Genomic DNA, 21,730 nt, shown 5'->3' on the forward strand with positions numbered 1-21,730 from the left:
GCCTATGTAGACCTTGCGTTGTACCGTCTTATTTTTACTATTCTAGTGGCATGCAGCAGTACTGTGGCATAGGGATTTCATTGTGTCCCAGGACTGCAAACGTGTACCTGAAAACAATTAATTAGGTAATTTCATTATTTCGAGGTGATGATTAAAACTGACAACTTATTTACTCCTTGCAATAATTTATGTCGTTATTTTTAAAAAGTTCCTTTTCGTACCATGCATTTCTGCCAATACTGTATGTATCTCTTGGCAATAATTTTTGAAACTGTTGATGTTTCATTTTCGTAACTTTGGTCCAGTCGATACAAGTAGTACAATAAAGAACGAAAACTGCTGATGTCATATACTTTTTCTCTCTCATGTTTGACAGCCACCAGGTGGTTGTAATTAAAGAGCAGCTACTACAGAGGTCCAGTGTGTCCAGTAATTATCGTACGGCTGCGAAACGTGGTAGATATGCTAATACATTAATGCAGAACCGATTTACACTGGAAAAAAATTAGTTCCGATTGTGGTCACCAGGTACAAATCTGGCGCTGTTTGTATGACAGTATGACACTACACTGTCATTTGACAACCCATAGCGTGAGGGAACAGTATAGCTGTCGAGGAGAGAGACCATGCACTTTTATTGAAACTGTTTTATGTGAACGGCAGCAATTATAGTGCAGCATTGACAGAGTATCGCCAACTAAAAGGTCTGAGGAGAGACCTGAAATCATTAAATCGTTTAAAGAAGATGATAACGAAATTCGAAAACACGGATGAGTGTGGTGTTACACCTAGAAGAGGAAGGTGTCCTATCCTAGTGAAAGTTATTGACGAAAATACTGTTGCTATAACGTGCCCCAGGTAGTGCTAGTGCTTGTGCAGTGTCAGCAGAACTGTGCATTCCATGGAAAGTTTGGCGGTCTGTTTTACACAAATCCAGACAGTGCAGCGACTGAAACCTCATTTTCTGCAGCAACATTCTGAATTTGCGCTACGGTTTCTGACACGGATCGAAGTAGATGACATATGGGCAGGCGATATTCTATAGAATGACGAGGCACATTGTACCCTACAGGGTCCTGCGAATACCAGAACTGCCGAATTTTGGAAGCCGTTAAACTGCCTGTTGTGCACGACGATCCATTACATTCGCCGTATGTGACTGTGTTGTGTGGAATAACAAGCACCTTTATTGTTGGTCCTTTCTTCTTTGAAGAGGGGGCCTGTTAGGTGTACAGTGACGTCTGCACGTTACTGAGTCCTCCTTGTACAGCCTATGATTCCTGCTTTGAAAGAATGCAGTTATGTGGAACCCGTTGTTTTCATGCAAGATAGGGCAATGTTTATCGCCCAGTGAAAAATCTGCTCAATGTAACATTCCACGAACGTGTATCTCCAGGTGCATTGCCTGCAAGATCATATGATCTGACTGCTACGGTCGCAGGTTCGAATCCTGCCTCGGACATGGATGTGTGCGATGTCCTTAGGTTAGTTAGGTTTAAGTAGTTCTAAGTTCTAGGGAACTGATGACAGCAGTTAAGTCCCATAGTGCTCAGAGCCATTTGATATGTGAAAGAACGCGTTTACCAGGGACATATTCTGTCTCTACTTGATCTGAAGGCCAATGTACAGGAACACGTTGCTCAGATTCCAAAGGATCTGCTGGGAGCAACTGTTGATCAGGTCATACTACGGATACAGCATCTCGTCTATGTTACCGGTGCTCATATTGAACAAATTGTGTATGCAGTGTATAATAATAAAATCTACCTTATACTTTTCTCACTTGTCTGACCTTTTTCGTCCACATCCTGTTCCTAATCCATTACATACGGAAACATTTTTATATGCGTGTCTTGTATACACAGCGCGAAATTTTGGAACTAATTTTCTTTCCCGCGTAAATCGGCTCCGCATTACCGCATCAGTATATCTTCCAAGTTCGCTGCCATATGATAAATACAGCCCACACTGGACCTCTGTTAGTAGGTCCACTTTAATTATAACCATCCGGTACAACTTCGTCCTCAAGACGCTTTTATAAGCGGCTATATTTGAATAGGACGCATGTTGCTAAGCAACCACACCCATTTATTAGCATAAAATTCATTTACAGGCATTCAACAAATACAAATAAAATTCCTTCTACTGTATTTTTTCTGAGAGTACTGGACAGAAATTTTCTTTACATTCAAACAAATTAGTAATGGTAGTAGTCTGTTTTCTTTGTGTCTGAGTATACCCTCTTTTCATATTCTAACTTTTGATTTTTTTTGTTCTTTCGGAATTATTAACAATCTTTAATTTTTTGTTTCAGCGAATGGAGGAACTTTCGTAGAGGGATACTAACAGATCATACAGACAGAATGTGAATTGTTGAGGGGAAAACAAAGAAGCATAATGATGGAAATCGGATAACTATAACAGTTTGGCAGTGTAAAGACTTCAAGTGCCAATAATGGATTCCGCGCAGTCCTCAAGCCACGCGGATGAAGAAGGGGAATCAGATAAAAGACGTGGCAAAAGTACATTTTACGATGAAGATTATGAAGACAAAAGAGCTTCCATCCCCTCGGAAAACTGGCGAATGGCAAGATCATCATCTGTTTTTTTAAAAACGAAGAGTTTTCCTAATGTCAGTAACACGTATTACAACTCTTTGAACCTTAGGAAAAAGAGACAGATCACATACACCAGGCACTTAAGTTCAGAGCAGAACTTGAGAGACCTCGTTAAGAAATCTGTCCTGGAAGGTAAATGGTTGTGCTGGCATGATTTGCTGAACCCAGAAGATGGCCATTGTGGTATGTAGCAAATACAGGATTAATTTAATCTTACTGAATTGGGTTCTATCTTTTCACGTATAATGTATGGGGGACAGTCAATAATAAAAAGAGACAGACTGATGTAGAAAAAAATTGTGTATTTTAAAAAAATGAGATTTTTACTACTTCTCAAAATAATCCCCATCAATATTAATTGACTTGTCCCACATATGAACTAGCTTTTTTTTAATGACTGATGCAAAGAAGTCTTCGTCTTGTAGTTTGAGCCACCTTCCCATTAACGCTTTGACCTCCTAGTTGTTGCTGAACTTTTTTTTCTCATGTAATGCCTTCTTGATTGGACAAAACAAATGAAAATCAGAGAGAGCCACATCTGGACTGTACACAATGAGGCAGTACCTCCCAGTCCATTTTTTCAATGATTCCTTGGGTCCGTTGGCGGTGTTAGGGCGAGAGTTGTCCTGTAGCAATATCGAGCCTTTCCTTTGAGATTCGCGACTTTTTTCCCCTCATTGCTGTCTTTACTTTGTTCATCACCATGTCTAGGTAGTAAGCAATGTTTGTTGTGCACTGATTTTCGAAATAATCACAGAAGACGATACCTGGGCATCCCAAAAGACAGTCAACATGGCTTTTCCCGCTGATGCTAGCCTTCTGAATTTCTTTCGGACAGGTGAGCTGGTGTACTTCCATTCTACGCTTTGCCTTTTGGACCGGTTGACAGTGGTAACCCGAGTTTCATTACACGTTAAAATCTTGTTTAGAACAGGGCCATCTTCACCTTCACACTGATCTTTCTAGTCTGAACACAACTTCAGTGTAATTTTCTTGTGCTGTTGCATTAACTCTTTGGGGACCAATTTTACACTTGTTTTGCTGTAGTTGAACTTGTTATTGATAACGCTGTGAACTGTGCCAAGACTTATTACAACTGATTTTTGCTATATATCGAACTGTAACACGTCGGTCTTCACGAATTATGTCGTCAGTGTGCGTTTCAAGCGAAGATGGTTACATTTCAATTGGCCAGCCAGGACGTGGCTCGTCAGTCACTGAGGTTCGGCCGTTTTTGAACTGTTCTACCCACTTATAAAAATTTCCACAGTTCATACAACGTTCATCATACTGTAAAATCATTCGATAAAAGATTTAAGCCGGTTTTTCAACTTCGTAATGTAAAATACACCGGATCACTGAACGTTGTTCAACTAATGTGGTAATTTCAAGCAGACACTCATCTTTAAATGTAAATGTGATTATAATCAAACCAGTTTTTATCCGTCAGCTGTTCTCAGTTCATCTCAGTGATGCCAACCTAAATTCGTGAAACTAGGAAACTCTTCCGGCAAACTGTTTCATTTCTGCATCAATTTGTCTCTTTAATTTTTGAATGTCTCTTTTACAAAATGAAATAAAATTTTAATTACCATCTAAAAATATCAAGCTGCGACTGTGAAACTTGTTTATGGTTGGATGACTTGGAGACCTTGCTTGTAGAAGTCTACATTTTGGCTGTTCAGGAACCACCTCGAAAATCACCTGTTGGTTATTCTGGAGATCTTCTTCCCACCGCGCAATGGAAGAAGCCAAGGAGTGACATGTCAGGAGAACACCGAGTTTCGGGGGACGGGAGAGGGGGGAGGGGGGAGGGTTGAGGTGGGAGAGGTAAAAAATGATATTTCAAAAAAGCAACTCCTCTGGCCGTATCCTGCGCAAAGTGAGCTGGGACAGTGTCGTGGATCAAAATCATCCCGATGGACACCATTCCACGACGCTTCATCTTTGCAGTCCATTGTAAACTCATCAGTAGATTTCGGTAGTATGTTCCCGAGACGTTTTGCTTCTTGCGGGCTAAATCTTAGCCCTTTACCAAGCTGGCCGCAAGAAACGCAGCGTCAGCTTACCCTGTGATGATTGGATCTTCGATTTTTCCGAAAATCCACATTTCTCAACTGTTTGCTACACTCTTTTGTCTTGGCGTCATAATGACACACCCAACAATCATCGATAGTGATTAGGCAGCTGCGGAAGTCGTCCGGATTGGCTTGACACCGTTGCATCATAACCACTGGCTCCTCGGTTTACGGACTTTGGGAATATAAGTGAGCAGTCGCTTAACCCAGCGAAGTGGTGACCTTTGTCACGTTGAAAAGGTCGTCCAAGACGCTGAAAATTGATTCAAGAGATGGGTTCATTTTTTACGTTATCTCTTCGACTTAAATACGCTGGTCTTCGAGCACCAGGCCCTACACTTCACAGGCAGATGGTCGGCCACTTCGTTCATTAATATTCAGACTTGTCTGGCCACACTCAAACAGTTGGCGCCGACTACCATTGTGTCATATACTGAGGTGCCAAAAGTCATGGGCTATCTCATAATACCGTGTCGAGCCTCATTTTGCCCAGCAACTGTAGCAACTCGACGCGGCATGGATTTAACAGGTCGTTAAATGGCTAAAAATGGTTTGCAAGTAGCCCTGCAGAAATATTGAGCCATAATGCCTCTATAGCCGTCCATAAATGCGAAAGAGCTGCTGCTTCAGGATTTTCTGCATGAACTGAACTCTCGATTATGTCTCATGAGTGTTCGATGGGATTCATGTCGGGACGTCTGGGTGGTCAAATCATTCGAATTATCCAGAATTCTTCAAACCAATCGCGAACAGTTGTGGGCTGGTGACATGCCTGATCCGTAAAATTTCTATTGTTGTTTGGAACCATTACGCCCATGAATGGCTGCAAATGGTCTGCAAGTAGCCAAACGTCCAGAGGACCCAGCCCATTCCTTGTAAACACAGTCCACACCATTATGAAGCAACCATCAGCTTGCACAGTGCTTTGTTGATAATTTGGGTCCACGGCTTCAGGGGTGTGCAGCACACTCGAACCCTGTCATCAACTCTTACCAGCTGAAATCGGGACTCATGTCACAACGCCACGATTTTCCAGTCGTCTAGTGACCAACTGATATGGTCACGAGCGCATGAGAGGCGCTGCAGGCTATGTCGCACTGGTGGGAAAGGCATTCCCGTCGGTCGTCTGCTCCTATAGCGCATTAACGGCTAACGGATAGGCTACGTTCGTCGTAAGTCGCACATTAATTTCTGCGGTTATTTCATGTAGTGTTGCTTGTTAGCGCTGTTAACTCTGCACAAAAGCCGCAGCCCTCGGTCGTTTAAGTGATGGCCGTCGGCCACTGCGTCGTCCGTGTTGAGAGGCAATGCCAGGAATTTGGTATTCTCGCCACTCTTGAAACAGTGGATCTCCGTCCCCACCTACCACTCTGCGTTCAGAGTCTTTTAATTCCCGTCGTGAGGCCATAATCGCTTCGGAAATCTTTTCACATGACTCAACTGAGTGGAAATGACAGTTGCGCCAATCCACTGCCCTTTTACATGTTGTGTACGCGATATTATTGCCATATGTATATGTATATGTATATTCCAATCCCAAAGAAAGCAGGTGTTGACAGATGTGAAAATTATCGAACTATCAGTTTAATAAATCACAGCTGCAAAATACTAACAGGAATTCTTTACAGACGAATGGAAAAACTGGTAGAAGCCGACCTCGGGGAAGATCAGTTTGGATTCCGTAGAAATATTGGAACACGTGAGGCAATACTGACCTTACGACTTATCTTAGAAGAAAGATTAAGGAAAGGCAAACCTACGTTTCTAGCATTTGTAGACTTAGAGAAAGCTTTTGAGAATGTTGACTGGAATACTCTCATTTAAATTCTGAAGGTGGCAAGAGTAAAATACAGGGAGCGAAAGGCTATTTACAATTTGTACAGAAACCAGATGGCAGTTGTAAGAGTCGAGGAGCAGGAAAGGGAAGCAGTGGTTGGGAAGGGAGTGAGACAGGGTTGTAGCCTCTCCCCGATGTTATTCAATCTGTATATTGCGCAAGTAGTAAAGGAAACAAAAGAAAAAATTCAGAGTAGGTATTAAAATCCATGGCGAAGAAATACAAACTTTAAGGTTCGCCGATGACATTGTAATTCTGTCAAAGACAGCAAAGGACTTGGAAAAGCAGTTAAACGGAATGGACAGTGTCTTGAAAGGAGGATATGAGATGAACATTAACAAAAGCAAAACGAGGATAATGGAATGTAGTCGAATTAAGTCTGGTGATGTTGAGGGAATTAGATTGGGAAATAAGACACTTAAAGTAGTAAAGGAGTTTTGCTATTTGGGGAGAAAAATAACTGATGATGGTCGAAGTAGAGAGGATATAAAATATAGACTGGCAATGGCAAGGAAATCGTTTCTGAAGAAGAAAAATTTGTTAACATCGAGTATAGATTTAAGTGTCAGGAAGTCGTTTCTGAAAGTATTTGTATGGAGTGTAGCCATGTATGGAAGTGAAACATGGACGATAAATAGTTTGGACAAGAAGAGAATAGAAGCTTTCGAAATGTGGTGCTACGAAAGGATGCTGAAGATTAGATGGGTAGATCACATAACTAATGAGGAGGTATTGAATAGAATTGGGGAGAAGAGGAGTTTGTGGCACACCTTGACAAGAAGAAGGGACCGGTTGGTAGGACATGTTCTGAGGCATCAAGGGATCACAAATTTAGCATTGGAGGGCAGCGTGGAGGGTAAAAATCGTAAGAGGGAGACCAAGAGACGAATACACTAAGCAGATTCAGAAGGATGTAGGTTGCAGTAGGTACTAAGAGATGAAGAAGCTTGCGCAAGATAGGGTAGCACGGAGAGCTGCATCAAACCAGTCTCAGAACTGAAGACTACAACAACAATAACATATGTGCATATCGCTATCCCATGACTTTTTGTCACTTCAATGTATGTTGGTGCACTGTTGTACAGTTCCCCTTCAAATACACAAAACCACATTACTGCACGATAGGCCTCTAGTTCGTCCGCCTGCGTAACTGTGTGGTCAGCGTGGCTGACTGCCATGCGAGGGACTCCGGTTCGATTCCTGTTACTGTCAGGGATATTTTGTTGGTGGGAGAACTGGCACGGGATTTATTCACCCTCGTGAGGCCAACTGAGGAGCTACTCAAGCGATTAAAGGACGTTTTAAAGTTCAGAAACTCGATAACGGCGGGGAAGCGGTGCGCTGACGACATGTCCCGCGTAGCGCATTATATGACGTCATTGTCAGAGAATGGCATGGCGGTCGATCGGGCCCATTTGGGGCCAGAGCGTGGAACATTTTGTTTACACCACTTTTGCAATAGTCTATGGCATTTTGTTTTGCTTCCTCATGCGGCGTGCCACGGGCCTATGGTACAGGGATTTCAATATGTACCAGAACTTTTGACACATACCTGCAAACAGAGACAAAATTAATTATGTAACATTATTTTTTCGAGGTGACAATTAAAACTTTGACTACTCCTTGTGCTAGCTTGACTCAAAAGAACAAGTCCAGTTCGCTTTGCTACAGTACTGTTTGTCGGAGTGTAGTGGCATGCGGCTTCTTAGACCTTGAACTACATTCATGAGCCAAAACATTACGACCTCCTTAATACCACGTTTGTCCTCGTTAGGAAGGCAGTACAACAGCGATTGTGCTTAGTAGAAATGGTGCTTATCGTTGAAAAAACCCGTTTTCGGCTACATCGTTTTTATTCCACCTCCAGTTTAACCTGTCTGTTAAAACCGCCCAAAATAACCGATTTTCAGTTTATTACCATTATTTCCAACAATAAACGTAGACATCGCACAAAGATGGAAAAATGCTACGAATTGCGCACACTTTCGCATTATACCTTTCACGGTACATAGAATCAAAATTTCGAATAAAAGAGGCAAAGAAAAGAAAACGTAGTCCATCCACCGTCCGCTGCATTCCTCAAAAAGAAATGAGGCTTCAAGACTACAAAGAATTCACCAGTATTCTCTACTCTTTCTACTGTTTAAAATGTATGTTACAAAAATCACATTACAATCGAGGATCATACCAGTATTTGGACTTTATAAATAGTTTAATGATAAAGGGTGACAACTGAGCTAGGAGAGCTCTGTTTTTTGTGTTAAGTTGTCGTTTTTAGAGGGCTTACAAGCAGATAAAGGCATATTATGTAGACACTGGCTGCTGATCAGCTGTTTTATTTTTGCATTATAAACTACGAATGGATTGTTAAGCAAGAATCAAAAGATTTATTACTGTTACCATCACTTCCTTTCTCTTTTATTATTTCATAGAAGTGTCAGACGAACAATAAGCCTTTTGTGCAAAATTTGCAGCGTTGTTTCTCTTTAACTACTTCTAATGAAGAGGCTGGTTTCTTCTAAAATATATATCTTCACTTTTTCACGGGAATTTGAATATAACTGATTTTCTCCTGAAAAAAAATCGTTTTCAAAAAATTGAAACGAACGACTCAGATCGTGGACAAAATAGAACATTTACCAGGAAAAATTACGTGATACGCCGATGCACGAACAATGGCGGTTTACCCATATCGAGGAACGGATGGGGATTCCATTGTTGACCATTCCAAGCGACGGCATCGTTTCCGCTTGAAGAAAGCGCATAACCTGCAAATTATGCCTCTCGCTTGCTTATGCAGAATTTTCACTTACCACCGCAATCAGCCATGACAACTAGGAACAAATAGGAACGAAATGCACTAAACAACTCGCTACGATCACGTTTAATTCTCGCATTAGCTCTGGCATCCACAGTAGAGCACACACAACACTACTGAACGCCCATTGGCTGTCGCAGAATACGTGACGTAGATGCGCAGAACAAGTGTAAACTCGACCGCCATCGCTTGTGGCTCCAACTATAGTCTGTTCTTAAATACGTTCTGTAATGTGTTGAACTTTCATTTGTCTCCTTTCATTAGAAACAACATCATTTATAGACGATATCAGTTTTTCATAGGAAACAAAACGCCCTACTTAACTAGTTTTTTTAAAAGGTTTTATCTAAAACGAAAAGTTTTAGCACCACTGCTAGGGAAAGTTGGTACATGGGTTTTATACCAGTTATTAGTAAAAAAGGAAAATATCTATTATAACCGAAACCAAGCAAGTGCCGAAAAATATCGATTATTCACAACTAAAATACGGGTATCGGTTTTAACTGGTTGGTTCTTCCCAACCCTACTGCTTAGCGTGTTTCATCAAGTCTTTGGAAAGGGGGGGAGGCGGTTCCGGAGGTATGTGGCATCAGGTGTCTGCACACAGATCACGTAATTTACGGGCTGGTGGATAGCTGAAGCAAATATGGCGCCTGGTAGCTTCTCAGATGTGTTCCATAGGGCTCAGACCAGGTGAATTTCTTGGCGGAGACATCAACATGAGGTCGCTATCAGGCTTCTCAAACATCTATAGAACGACTTCGACCTTGTGACACGGACAGCTATACTGCCGGACGACGTCATCGCTATCGGGAAAGGCATCAAGCATTGAGGGAGGCAAGTAAACTGCAATAATGTATACGTAGGTCACAGCCGTCATGGTGCGTTCGAATACTGTCAGAGGTCCCGTAGGACAAAGGGTAAATGTTCAATATGGCGCAATGCTGCACCCACCGCCTTGCTCTGTGACGCGGTGCGTGTTTCGAGTAGCCGTTCGTCTTGGTGGCGGCGTATCCAGGCGTTACCTTCGACCTAGTGTTGTTACAAGATATGTGATTCGTCCGACCAGGCGACACGTCTCCACTGATCCACGATCCAATCTCGATGATCCTGAGTTCACAGACCGCCACCTACTGTGCCCTACAGAACGGCCACGCGTCTGACCTCGTTCTATGATGAGGAGCGGAAATCCCTCACTGTGTCGCCTTCTCGTGGTTCCACCGTCCACCAACCACTTTCCATAAACGCTCGCGACACCAGCTTACGAGATACTCGTTCCCAGGCGACAGGATATAACAACTGACCTTTTAGTAATACAGCTTAAGACTGTGAATTTCCCCGTTTCCGGTCCGCAATAAATGATTTCCTATTCGCCTGTGCAGTTCTTATACAGTGTCCGTCCAAAAAGTTCCGACACTGATGAATAAGCGACGTCAGCGCAGTGACAGCTTGAATGAACAACTGTAAAACAAAGATGTGCGTTTGACCACTCAGTTGTGAGCAGGTAGTGTTAATTAGTTTACGTGCGACGGCAATGTGCCAACGTATTTGTGTCACAAATCGCGGTGGAGCAGCATCTCTAAGTCAAGTATACAAGACATTCCACAAAATGTTTTGAAGAAGCGAAAACCGTGTGCAAAGTTTGTCCCGGAAACTTTGATTCCCAATCAAAACGAAGAAGCATGGACGCTCGCCGTGACTTGATTGAAAAGCAAACCGCGGACAATTCTTTTCTAGAAAAAATAATCACGGGAGACGAGATTTAGTGTTCTCACACGAAACTGCCTCAAAACGACACGGTGCAGAAATTCTCATGAAGGCTCAATGCTTTGACGACTTTACCGACATTCAAGACAATGTGACGTGTGAGTTGAACAGAGCGACTTTTCTGAGAGTTTCACATGATTGTACGCTGCTGGGAAAGAAACACAACACCATCAACGACAAGCTCATTTTACTGAAAAGTTAGGTGGCAGGTTGTCCATCATTGTAGGAGTATTTGATAGTAAATTCAGACCACACGAAACACATGTCACAGTAAAGGATACCCAAACCGTCCCATCAGTACACAGTGCATCCCCCTCTGGCGACCAAGAGTGTGTGTATTCTCACTTCCAAATGATCGTAAAGGTGCAAAGTGGCATCTTGTGATAGACTGTCCCAAGCGTTTTGCACCATTTGTTGCAATTCAGCAATGGTTTTTTCAGCCCCCTCCCCCTCGCTCCGGAGAACGAATATGTTCACGTGTAATCATGCCCTATACGCGTTGAAATGGCGAGAGATCTGGTGATCTTTCTGGCCAGGGTAGTTGTACATCACGGAGAACACATTATTGTGAACGTGTAATGTTCTGCTGAAAAAGCGTACCACCTTCCTGTTGAAAAAATGACAGTAGCACGGGGAAAACAGCCTGTGCAATGTAGCGACCACTGGTTACTTCACCCTGCGGAAATGTCAAATGTGACGCGAGTCGAAACTGATGGCCCCCACACCCTTAATCACGGGGAGGATCTGTGTGTCGTGGGGGAATGGAAGCTGCAATAGTCAGCTCACCTAGTCCACGCTTTACACGTATACGTTCATCACTCACATACAGACAGAACCTACTCTCATCACGGAAGACAATGTTATTGCACGCTGCAGTCAATTCTTTTGCTACACCAGAGTGGCCATGCTTGGCGGTGTCGTGGAGACAGCTACAGTCTGACCAAGAGCACAGGTGTTCTTAGTCCCGCTATGAGCAGACGGTTCCCAGTGGCCCCTGATGACGCACCAGGTCTAACATGTTCCCAGATTCCGTCCCTGGATGATGTTGGGTCGGTCACTGCTTCTCGCACACTGCGTCGTTTTTGGCATCCATCTGTATTACACTGACGTCCAGAACCTGGTCTACAGGTGTGGGAATGTTTCACAGAGCACTGTCGAAAACAGCGGCACGACAGCTATACATTGTACCCAACATGTCTAACGGTCCGTCGATACATCCATCCGCAGGTGAGCAATTCGCCCCGTCAAATTGCGAAGCTGTTCAAAAGGCGTGCGTAGTCGATGGCGCATGATTGTACCCTAAAAGAGTGTCGTAAACACTATTCATCTCTAAACTCTGCATAGCTACTGCCTGCAGAGTCAAAACAGAGGATGTACAGACAGGCCTCCTGAGCGCCATCCGACCGCTGATGGGCGTGACAAATGAATTCCTAAAACTACAACACCTGAAGGTGCACATGTTATACCCTGGTGTCACTGAACACAGTCCTTGAGGGTGCTGCATTTTTTTCCTGCAGTCTATGAGGGGGAGGGGGCTGAAAAAACCATTGCTGAATTGCAACAAATGGTGCAAAACGCTTGGGACAGTCTATCACAAGATGCCACTTTGCACTTTACGATCATTTGGAAGTGAGAATACTAAAATGAAGGGAGAATATTTAGAACACATACAACTTTAACACCCTCTTGACGTTTCTCTATTTTTTTACTGATCCATTCTAGACACTGTTTGGACCGTGGCATGTACTGTCCTTACCTCGTCACAAGCCTACAAAGCCACACGTCGGCTTTCTGTCTCGCGGGTGGGCAGTGGTCATAATGATTTGGCTCTCACCAGAATATGCTATGGATCTAATTGCACTCCATCTTCAGGCCACAAGTGGCCCCATCGTGACCATCCGACCGCCGTGTCATCCTCAGTTGAAGATGCGGATAGGAGTGGTTGTGGTCGGCACACCGCTCTCCCGGTCGTTATGATGGTTTTCTTTGACCGGAGCCGCTATTATTCGGTCAAGTAGCTCATCCATTGGCATCACGACGCTGGGTGCAGCCCGAAAAATGGCAACAGCGCATGGCGGCCTGGATGGTCACCCATCCATCCAAGTGCCCGCCATGCCCGACAGCACTTAACTTCTTATCTTCGTTGATCCATTATGGATCGTGGGACGACGGCTGGCATGAACTTCTTGATGCAATAATTTACCAACAGCCGTATAATTTGTAGAAGTTTATTTTATTTTATGAACTTCTATGTGCTGCTACCAGTTTCGGCATTACATTGATGCGATCTTCAGGCCCCACTCGTCATAGTCGTAAAGTCGCTGTTCGCAAATCGCCTGTGTCACCTGGCCACCAAGAGCTGTTGCAGGACGATTGATTCACGGATCCAGTTATATGGCTCCTATATGGCTCCTTCCGTGTATAGCGACTTTACGACTATGACGAGTGGGGCCTGAAGATGGTATCAATGTAATGCCGAAACTGGTAGCAGCACATAGAAGTTCATAAAGTAAAATAAACTTCTACAAATCATACGGCTGTTGGTAAATTATTGCATCAAGAAGCGCTTAACTTCGGTGATCTCACGGGAACCGGTGTATCAGCTGTGGCAAGGCCGTTGCCCCCTATGGATCTAATTGCTAAGTACGAAATTAAAACACATCAAGCTGTACAAACATTACCCTGCACTTTCTATTACATTTATAACACTTCCTTTGGGCCCAAACACTTGTTTTTTTGTAGCTTTATAAAAATATACAAACACTTCTGTAGTAAACTATTCCTCCACTGCAACTGAACTGATCGAGCAAGATGAAACTAGTTACGGTTTGAATGTCACGCTGGTATGTTGCGATCAATGGTTCTTAGAGACGTGAGTTGCCTACTTTTTATTGGTCATCTTTCATACAAGTATGTCAGGTGAGTAGTCATGTAATTTTTGCTTCTAGTGCTTAGCATGGCATACCACCTCTGCTAACAAAGTTACCCAAATATATTGTTTAACTATTAATGTGAAACATCAGCGATTGATAAAATGAAAAAGGTGTGTTACTTCTTCTTCTTCTTCTTCTTCTTCGCGGATGGGTCACTTAGGACCACGCGTAATCAACATTTGTTGGCGTTCCTTTTCGCCCAGTATTCCTTCATGAACAACGAATGGGCTAGCTTTCGTTGCGTAGACCATGTATGTCGGTTAGTTTTTCTCTCTTCTTCCTCAAAATCCCGTGTGTTTGTGATTTTTCTGATTTCATTTCTATCATGTAGATTTGGAGACCCTAATTCTCTCAGGTCTTTTTCCGTACCATTTGTACCAGTCCGGTCTTGTAGTTTTGTTCTTTAAAAATGTATGGATTTTGTGCGTTAACCTGTTTGAGTCCATTCTTTGTAAGTGCCCCATGAATTGGATTCTTCTCATGCGCATTGTGTCTGTTATTTTGGAGGTATTTTTATATATTTCTGCATTGGGTTTTGGATAATGTACCCCATCTTTAGTTCTTTGTCCTAGGATTTTCCTCATTATCTTACGTTCTTTCACTTCTAATTCCTCTTTTAGTGTTCTGTGTTGAAGGTTTAGTGTCTCAGATGCGTAGAGAGCTTCGGGTCTAATTACTGTTGTATAGTGTCGTATTTTGCAGTTCCACGAGAGACTCTTTTTGTTGCAAATGTTTTTTGTTAACTGAAACGCCGTCTCCATTTTCTGGACTCTTGATCTGACAGATTTCTTTTCATTACAATTTTCTGCAATCCATTCACCTAAATATTTAAATTCTTTTACTCGAGAGATGTAGTTATTACCAATTTTGAGATCAGAAGGTGCGACTTTGATGTCATAAATTTTGTTTTTTCAAATGAAATTTGTAATCCTATTTTAGCTGCCTGTTCTTGTAATAATTCTAGCTGTTTCTGTGCATCGGTAATGTCTTGTGCGATCAGTGCCATGTCATCAGCAAATGCTAAACAGTCTGATTCTATGCCATTATGTCTTGGTCCCAGTCTGTGTGCTGGTGCACCTGCTTTTTTCCATTCTCTAACAACTTTTTCAAGAGCACAATTGAAGAGCACTGGGGACAGTACATCCCCTTGTCGTACTCCTGTGTCTATTTCAAATTCTGTGTTCAATTCTCCCATAAATTTTACTTTGGATTTGGTCCCCGTGAGTGTTTCTTTTATGATGTTTGTTGTCTTTTGATCTAGTCTAAATTCTGCTAATACTTCAAAAAGGGATTCTCGGTCTATACTGTCACATGCTTTTTTAAAGTCGACAAACGTGATGACGTAACTTTTGTTTGAAGTACTATGTAAATATTTCATTGAGTGTTTCAAGTTAAGGATTTGTTCTACGCATGATCGACCTTTTCTGAACCCACCTTGGTATTCGCCAAGTTTTGAATCCAGCTGAGGTTCTGCGCGGTTTAGTAGGGCTTTACACAGAATTTTGTATGTTATTGACAATAAAGAGATTCCACGATAGTTGTTGGGGTCTGTTTTACTTCCTTTTTTGTACAGAGGATATATAATTGCAGTCTTCCAATCTGTGGGGATTTTTTCAGTTTTCCAGATTTCATGTATAATTTCTTTGAGTTTTGCAATAAGATTTTCTCCTGCATTTTTCCATAACTCTGCGATGATTTGGTCTTCTCCTGATGCTTTGTTATTTTTCAGTGACTGAATTATCTCTTTAATCTCTTGTAAACTTGGTGGCTTTGGGTCTGGGTTTCGTTGTGTACGATGGAACTCAAATTTTTCTGCAGGCTTTTCACAATTCAGTAATTTATAAAAGTATTTTGCAAGAATTTCACAGTTTTCGTTGTTGGTATGAGCAATTTCCCTATGGTCATTTTTGAACTGGAGTGATGGAGGAGAGTACTTTGTTAATTTTTGTTTGAATACTCTGTAGAAATTTCGGGAATTGTTTTTCTTGAAATCATTTTCTATGTCTTGCAGCTTTTTGTCTTCGTGTTGTTTACGGACTGTTCGTATTGCTTTTGTGACTGTTTTCCTGGTATCTTTGAGATCTTCCAGGGTCTTTTGATTTTTGTTGCACAACCAATTTTGCCACGCCTGTTGTCTGAGATTTATCAGTTGGTCACACTCATCTGTCCACCATGGGTGTTTACGTGTTCTTGTTTGCGGTGCTACAGTTTCAGCTGCATTTAAAAGTCCTGCTTGCAGTTGTTGCCAATTTTGTGGTTTTAAATTTTGCGTTTCTTTTGTAAATTGTTCATTGCCATTTATCTTTTGTACATCATATTTACGGTGTGGAGATTTCTTAGTGAATTTTCTTTTTTCTGGAATGACATCTAGGGAGAATTTTGTTGGGTAATGGTCGGAATCTAGGTCTAGTCCATTAAGAACTTTAAGTTTCATGATTTCTACTGTATTTACGCGGGAGATCATTACATGATCCAACTGATATTCACCTAGTAATGGATTAGGTGAGATCCAAGTTTTCGTTTTCGAGGCTCTTTTCTTGAGAAATGTTGATTTGGAAAATAGGTCATGGTTTTTGCAGATTTCAGTGAGTCGCATGCCATTCCGGTTGGTCTGTGTATACCCCGACCATTTACCTACCTAATATCGATATTTCTTTTCTTTACCGATTTGTGCATTGAAATCGCCCATAAGGATTTTGACATGGTTATTTGGGATTTTTTGGAGAATATTATCTAATTGGTTCCAGAATTCTTCTACTTCTTCTATTTTATTTTTGTTAGTGATGTTAGTTTGTGCATGTCCGTTGATTAGGGTGTATATCTTATTAGCTGATTTTATTGTCATCGTGGAGAGCCGATCCGAGTAAGATTTGAAAGTTGCGACTGAATCAAGTATTGATGTATCTACTATAAATCCAGTTCCAAATTGTGGACAATTTGCCATGGCTCGTTTTCCAGGTTTTCCTTTGTATATCCTGTATCCTTCCGAATCAAAAGGATTTTCATCTGTATATCGTGATTCCTGAAATGCAATAATTTTGATTTTACGTTCTCTGGATTTGTCCAGGATGTTTTTTAGTTTTCCCATTTTTAAGAGAGAATTTACGTTAAATGTCATTAGCCAAATCCTAGATTTGGGTTTGATTTTGTTATTACGGGGTTTTGAGGTACTCCGATTTACCTCCATGCACACTTCTGTGGTCTCCCCAGAATCCGAATAGACCACTTGCGGTTTTTCAACCGTGCGGTATCCATGTTGATTTAATTGGATTGGGTTTGTGACTGAAATTGAGATTTCAGTCTAGTTAAGCTCAGAGTTCTACTTCTGAGTTTTATAGATCAGCCGCCACTAACATGTGGAACAGACGCTGTAGGTTACCGCCACTAACCTGTGGAACCGTCGTGCCCTTTGTCCAAATAACCTTGGACGATAGCTTTTATAGTATCCCAAAAAGCGAGATTACCTCTTCCGCCAGTTCCGCCGTACCGATGATCTTCATCGCCGCCTTCACTGCCGTTGAGGTCTTCACCGTGTCCCTGGCAAGGGGCCCTCACGACGTACTATCACCCGGGCCAGGTGAACCAAGGTTTTTTTTATGAGGTGTTACTCCTCCCCCTCCTTTTTCAACCGAGCTTGGGACCGGCTATGGCGGAGTTACATTATATACTGCCCGACAGAAAAGCGGATCTCCCAGAAGGAGAGGAGGAAACCAGGCGAAACTTCACAGGTTGATGGGTTATGTGATGTTATTTCAGTTATTATCCAAATCGAGTCAGATTCACAAGGAACTTGGTAGTATGCTCCCACATCTCAGTATGACCTGCCCTGGCCTGGATGCGTACACTAATTCGGTTGGTAAGGGTGTCAGAAAGCCATTATACCCTCTCCTGAGACAAGCTGGTCCACAAATGTTGGAACTGGCCCCCGACATCGTGCATACTGGCACTGGGACGCAGTTGACGTCCAAGCTGGTGCCACACATATTCTCTCGGAGATGTATTTCTGGCTTTTAGCTGTACACGGGAATACCTCAACATTACACAGATAGCTCATAAAGACATGTGCCATGTGCGGACGCGCACTGTCCTGTTGAAAAATGGGATAACTTGAGAGGTAAGTCATGAAGATCTAGGAATTCCGTGGCGCACCGTAATACTGATGGAGTCGCTCAGTCACTACCAGCAGTAACCTAAAGTCATACCCGATGGCTGCCCACACCATGACGTCTGGAGTAGCACCTCTGTGCCTCTCCAAAACATTAAATGAAGGGAACCTTTTCCCAAGTCGCCTCCAGACTCGCATACGATGGTCATTCGGAGTAGTTCAGAACCGCGATTCGTCGCCGAACACACTGCGACACCATTCATCAGCAGTCCATGTTTCCAGTAACGGTACCGCTCCAAACACACCCGTTTCTTTTTGGATAAAATAATTTTGGGTTTTGGGGCCTGGAGAGAGCCGTAGCAAGTCGGTCGAAACGTTGTCAATTTAGTTGTTTTTGTAGTTTGCAGTGAGGCGGAGCAATACTCAAAATTATGTTATGCAAATAGCCACCGGCCGTGGAAGCCTACGAACGTAGAACAGGCTTTTCTGTTGTGTTGACGGCAGCCTACGCATGCGAAGGTAATCACTATTCCGGCTGCTACTAGTATCCGACCTGTGGAGTAGGATGACACAGAACGTTGGGGGGAGTTTATTAGCTGTTGTCGGATGGCAGATGCAGATGTTAACGGGTTACGATGCACTTGATGAACAATACAGCGGTCTTCCCTTGTGGTGGTCAGACGTGGTGGATAGGAAACTAGAGGACGAGAATGTCTGTTCTGGACTTTCTCGTGGAGTCCAACGTCTGACCACTGTCACATCCGAATACCCCAAAAATATTGGTCGATTCGACCTACAGGCCAAATGGTGACCCACAATAAGGCCCCCTCCAAACTATGTCAGGTGCTGATAATGCTGTCTCACACGTGTACACAGAATCCCCATGCCCTTCACAGCAATCACTCAGCATCTGACGCTGCTGACGGCCTGTACATTCCATATCAGGCTTGGTAACAACACGAAACACCGACAACACTGATGTACTATGGTCGCCGTTCTACTCTTCACAGAGATCTATAACTCCGACAACACAATTGCAACTCTTCTCATATACATACACGTACAAAGTTATACAAACATCCGACCTTGTCTTCTTGGTGCCCCACCTTTTTGTCAGGCAGTGCAAATATGATACGTTAATTTGTTTACCTAAAAGCCTAAAATACACATTTCAATGTCTCTTTAGGTGACGCAGTGAGAAAAATCAGAAGAAAGGAGATTCTGCAGTTTCAGCTGGTACAATTTGAAGTGGCCTTCAACATGGAGATAGCTGACCTCGTTAACATAGCGAAGCGATCAGTCAGCTGGAATAACGTTGACATGCCTAAGTACCTGAAGAGAAATATTGCTTCGACAGTTGACAGCAGTAAGTAATTTTTCCATTACATAACACCTCATTATCTGTTTCAAATTCTGTAAAGTTAAAACGCACAACAGTGTTGTGATGGTTTGGAACCACATGATAACGTTGATTCCTGTCTAAATTAACTTTGAAAATTTGATTTACTTACGTTTTAATACAATGTCAGTCAAATTAGTGCCTCACGTTTGATGTATCAGTTGACAGTATTATCTACATCCATATCCGTAATCTGCAAACCACCACCAAGTGCGTGGCAGAAGATGCGTCTCCTTGTATCAATTATGAGGGTTTCTTCCCGTTCCATTCATGTTTGGAGCGCGAGAAGAATGACTGTCTGGATGCCTTATTGTGTGCTATAATTATTCTAATCCAGCCCCAACAATTCCTATGTGATCGATACGTAGTGGGTTATATTATATTCCCAGAGTCAGCATTCCAAGCCGATTTTTGAAACTTTGTTAGTAGACTTTATCGTAATACACTCCTGGAAATTGAAATAAGAACACCGTGAATTCATTGTCCCAGGAAGGGGAAACTTTATTGACACATTCCTGGGGTCAGATACATCACATGATCACACTGACAGAACCACAGGCACATAGACACAGGCAACAGAGCATGCACAATGTCGGCACTAGTACAGTGTATATCCACCTTTCGCAGCAATGCAGGCTGCTATTCTCCCATGGAGACGATCGTAGAGATGCTGGATGTAGTCCTGTGGAACGGCTTGCCATGCCATTTCCACCTGGCGCCTCAGTTGGACCAGCGTTCGTGCTGGACGTGCAGACCGCGTGAGACGACGCTTCATCCAGTCCCAAACATGCTCAATGGGGGACAGATCCGGAGATCTTGCTGGCCAGGGTAGTTGACTTACACCTTCTAGAGCACGTTGGGTGGCACGGGATACATGCGGAGGTGCATTGTCCTGTTGGAACAGCAAGTTCCCTTGCCGGTCTAGGAATGGCAGAACGATGGGTTCGATGACGGTTTGGATGTACCGTGCACTATTCAGTGTCCCCTCGACGATCACCAGTGGTGTACGGCCAGTGTAGGAGATCGCTCCCCACACCATGATGCCGGGTGTTGGCCCTGTGTGCCTCGGTCGTATGCAGTCCTGATTGTGGCGCTCACCTGCACGGCGCCAAACACGCATACGACCATCATTGGCACCAAGGCAGAAGCGACTCTCATCGCTGAAGACGACACGTCTCCATTCGTCCCTCCATTCACGCCTGTCGCGACACCACTGGAGGCGGGCTGCAAGATGTTGGGGCGTGAGCGGAAGACGGCCTAACGGTGTGCGGGACCGTAGCCCAGCTTCATGGAGACGGTTGCGAATGGTCCTCGCCGATACCCCAGGAGCAACAGTGTCCCTAATTTGCTGGGAAGTGGCGGTGCGGTCCCCTACGGCACTGCGTAGGATCCTACGGTCTTGGCGTGCATCCGTGCGTCGCTGCGGTCCGGTCCCAGGTCGACGGGCACGTGCACCTTCCGCCGACCACTGGCGACAACATCGATGTACTGTGGAGACCTCACGCCCTACGTGTTGAGCAATTCGGCGGTACGTCCACCCGGCCTCCCGCATGCCCACTATACGCCCTCGCTCAAAGTCCGTCAATTGCACATACGGTTCACGTCCACGCTGTCGCGGCATGCTACCAGTGTTAAAGACTGCGATGGAGCTCCGTATGCCACGGCAAACTGGCTGACACTGACGGCGGCGGTGCACAAATGCTGCGCAGCTAGCGCCATTCGACGGCCAACACCGCGGTTCCTGGTGTGTCCGCAGTGCCGTGCGTGTGATCATTGCTTGTACAGCCCTCTCGCAGTGTCCGGAGCAATTATGGTGGGTCTGACACACCGGTGTCAATGTGTTCTTTTTTCCATTTCCAGGAGTGTAGTTACGTCTATCTTCAAGAGCTACCAGTCCAGTTTCTTCAGCATCTCTGTAACGCTCACCTTTCAGACAGTACTTCATTATAGATACCTGCATCGTCTGCAGAAAGTCTGAGGTTAGTATTAATAATGTCTGCAACATGAACAGCAAGGGTCCCACACACTTCCCTGGGCACACTCAAAGTTACTTCTATGTCTGAGGATGTTTCGCCATCCAAGATAACATACTACGTCCTCCCTTCCTAAAAGTCCCCAGTCCAATCACAAATTTCGCTCGATACCCCATATGGTCGAACTTTGGCAATAGGCGTA

The 21,730-nt window shown here is 43.5% G+C and overlaps 1 protein-coding gene across 1 annotated transcript in view; it reads left to right on the plus strand.

Moving 5' to 3' along the window:
* The window catches only part of LOC124788522, a 215,060-nt gene that overhangs the window by 76,114 nt on the left and 117,216 nt on the right, over positions 1 to 21,730 (plus strand). Inside the window, exons 2-3 of the mRNA XM_047255792.1 lie at positions 2,315 to 2,801; positions 19,343 to 19,522. Coding sequence (XP_047111748.1) covers positions 2,456 to 2,801; positions 19,343 to 19,522 — 526 coding nt within the window. The 5' untranslated portion in view covers positions 2,315 to 2,455. The remainder of the gene's footprint in view (positions 1 to 2,314; positions 2,802 to 19,342; positions 19,523 to 21,730) is intronic.

Source organism: Schistocerca piceifrons, chromosome 3 (genome assembly GCF_021461385.2).
Source record: "Schistocerca piceifrons isolate TAMUIC-IGC-003096 chromosome 3, iqSchPice1.1, whole genome shotgun sequence".
Lineage (NCBI taxonomy): Eukaryota > Metazoa > Arthropoda > Insecta > Orthoptera > Acrididae > Schistocerca > Schistocerca piceifrons.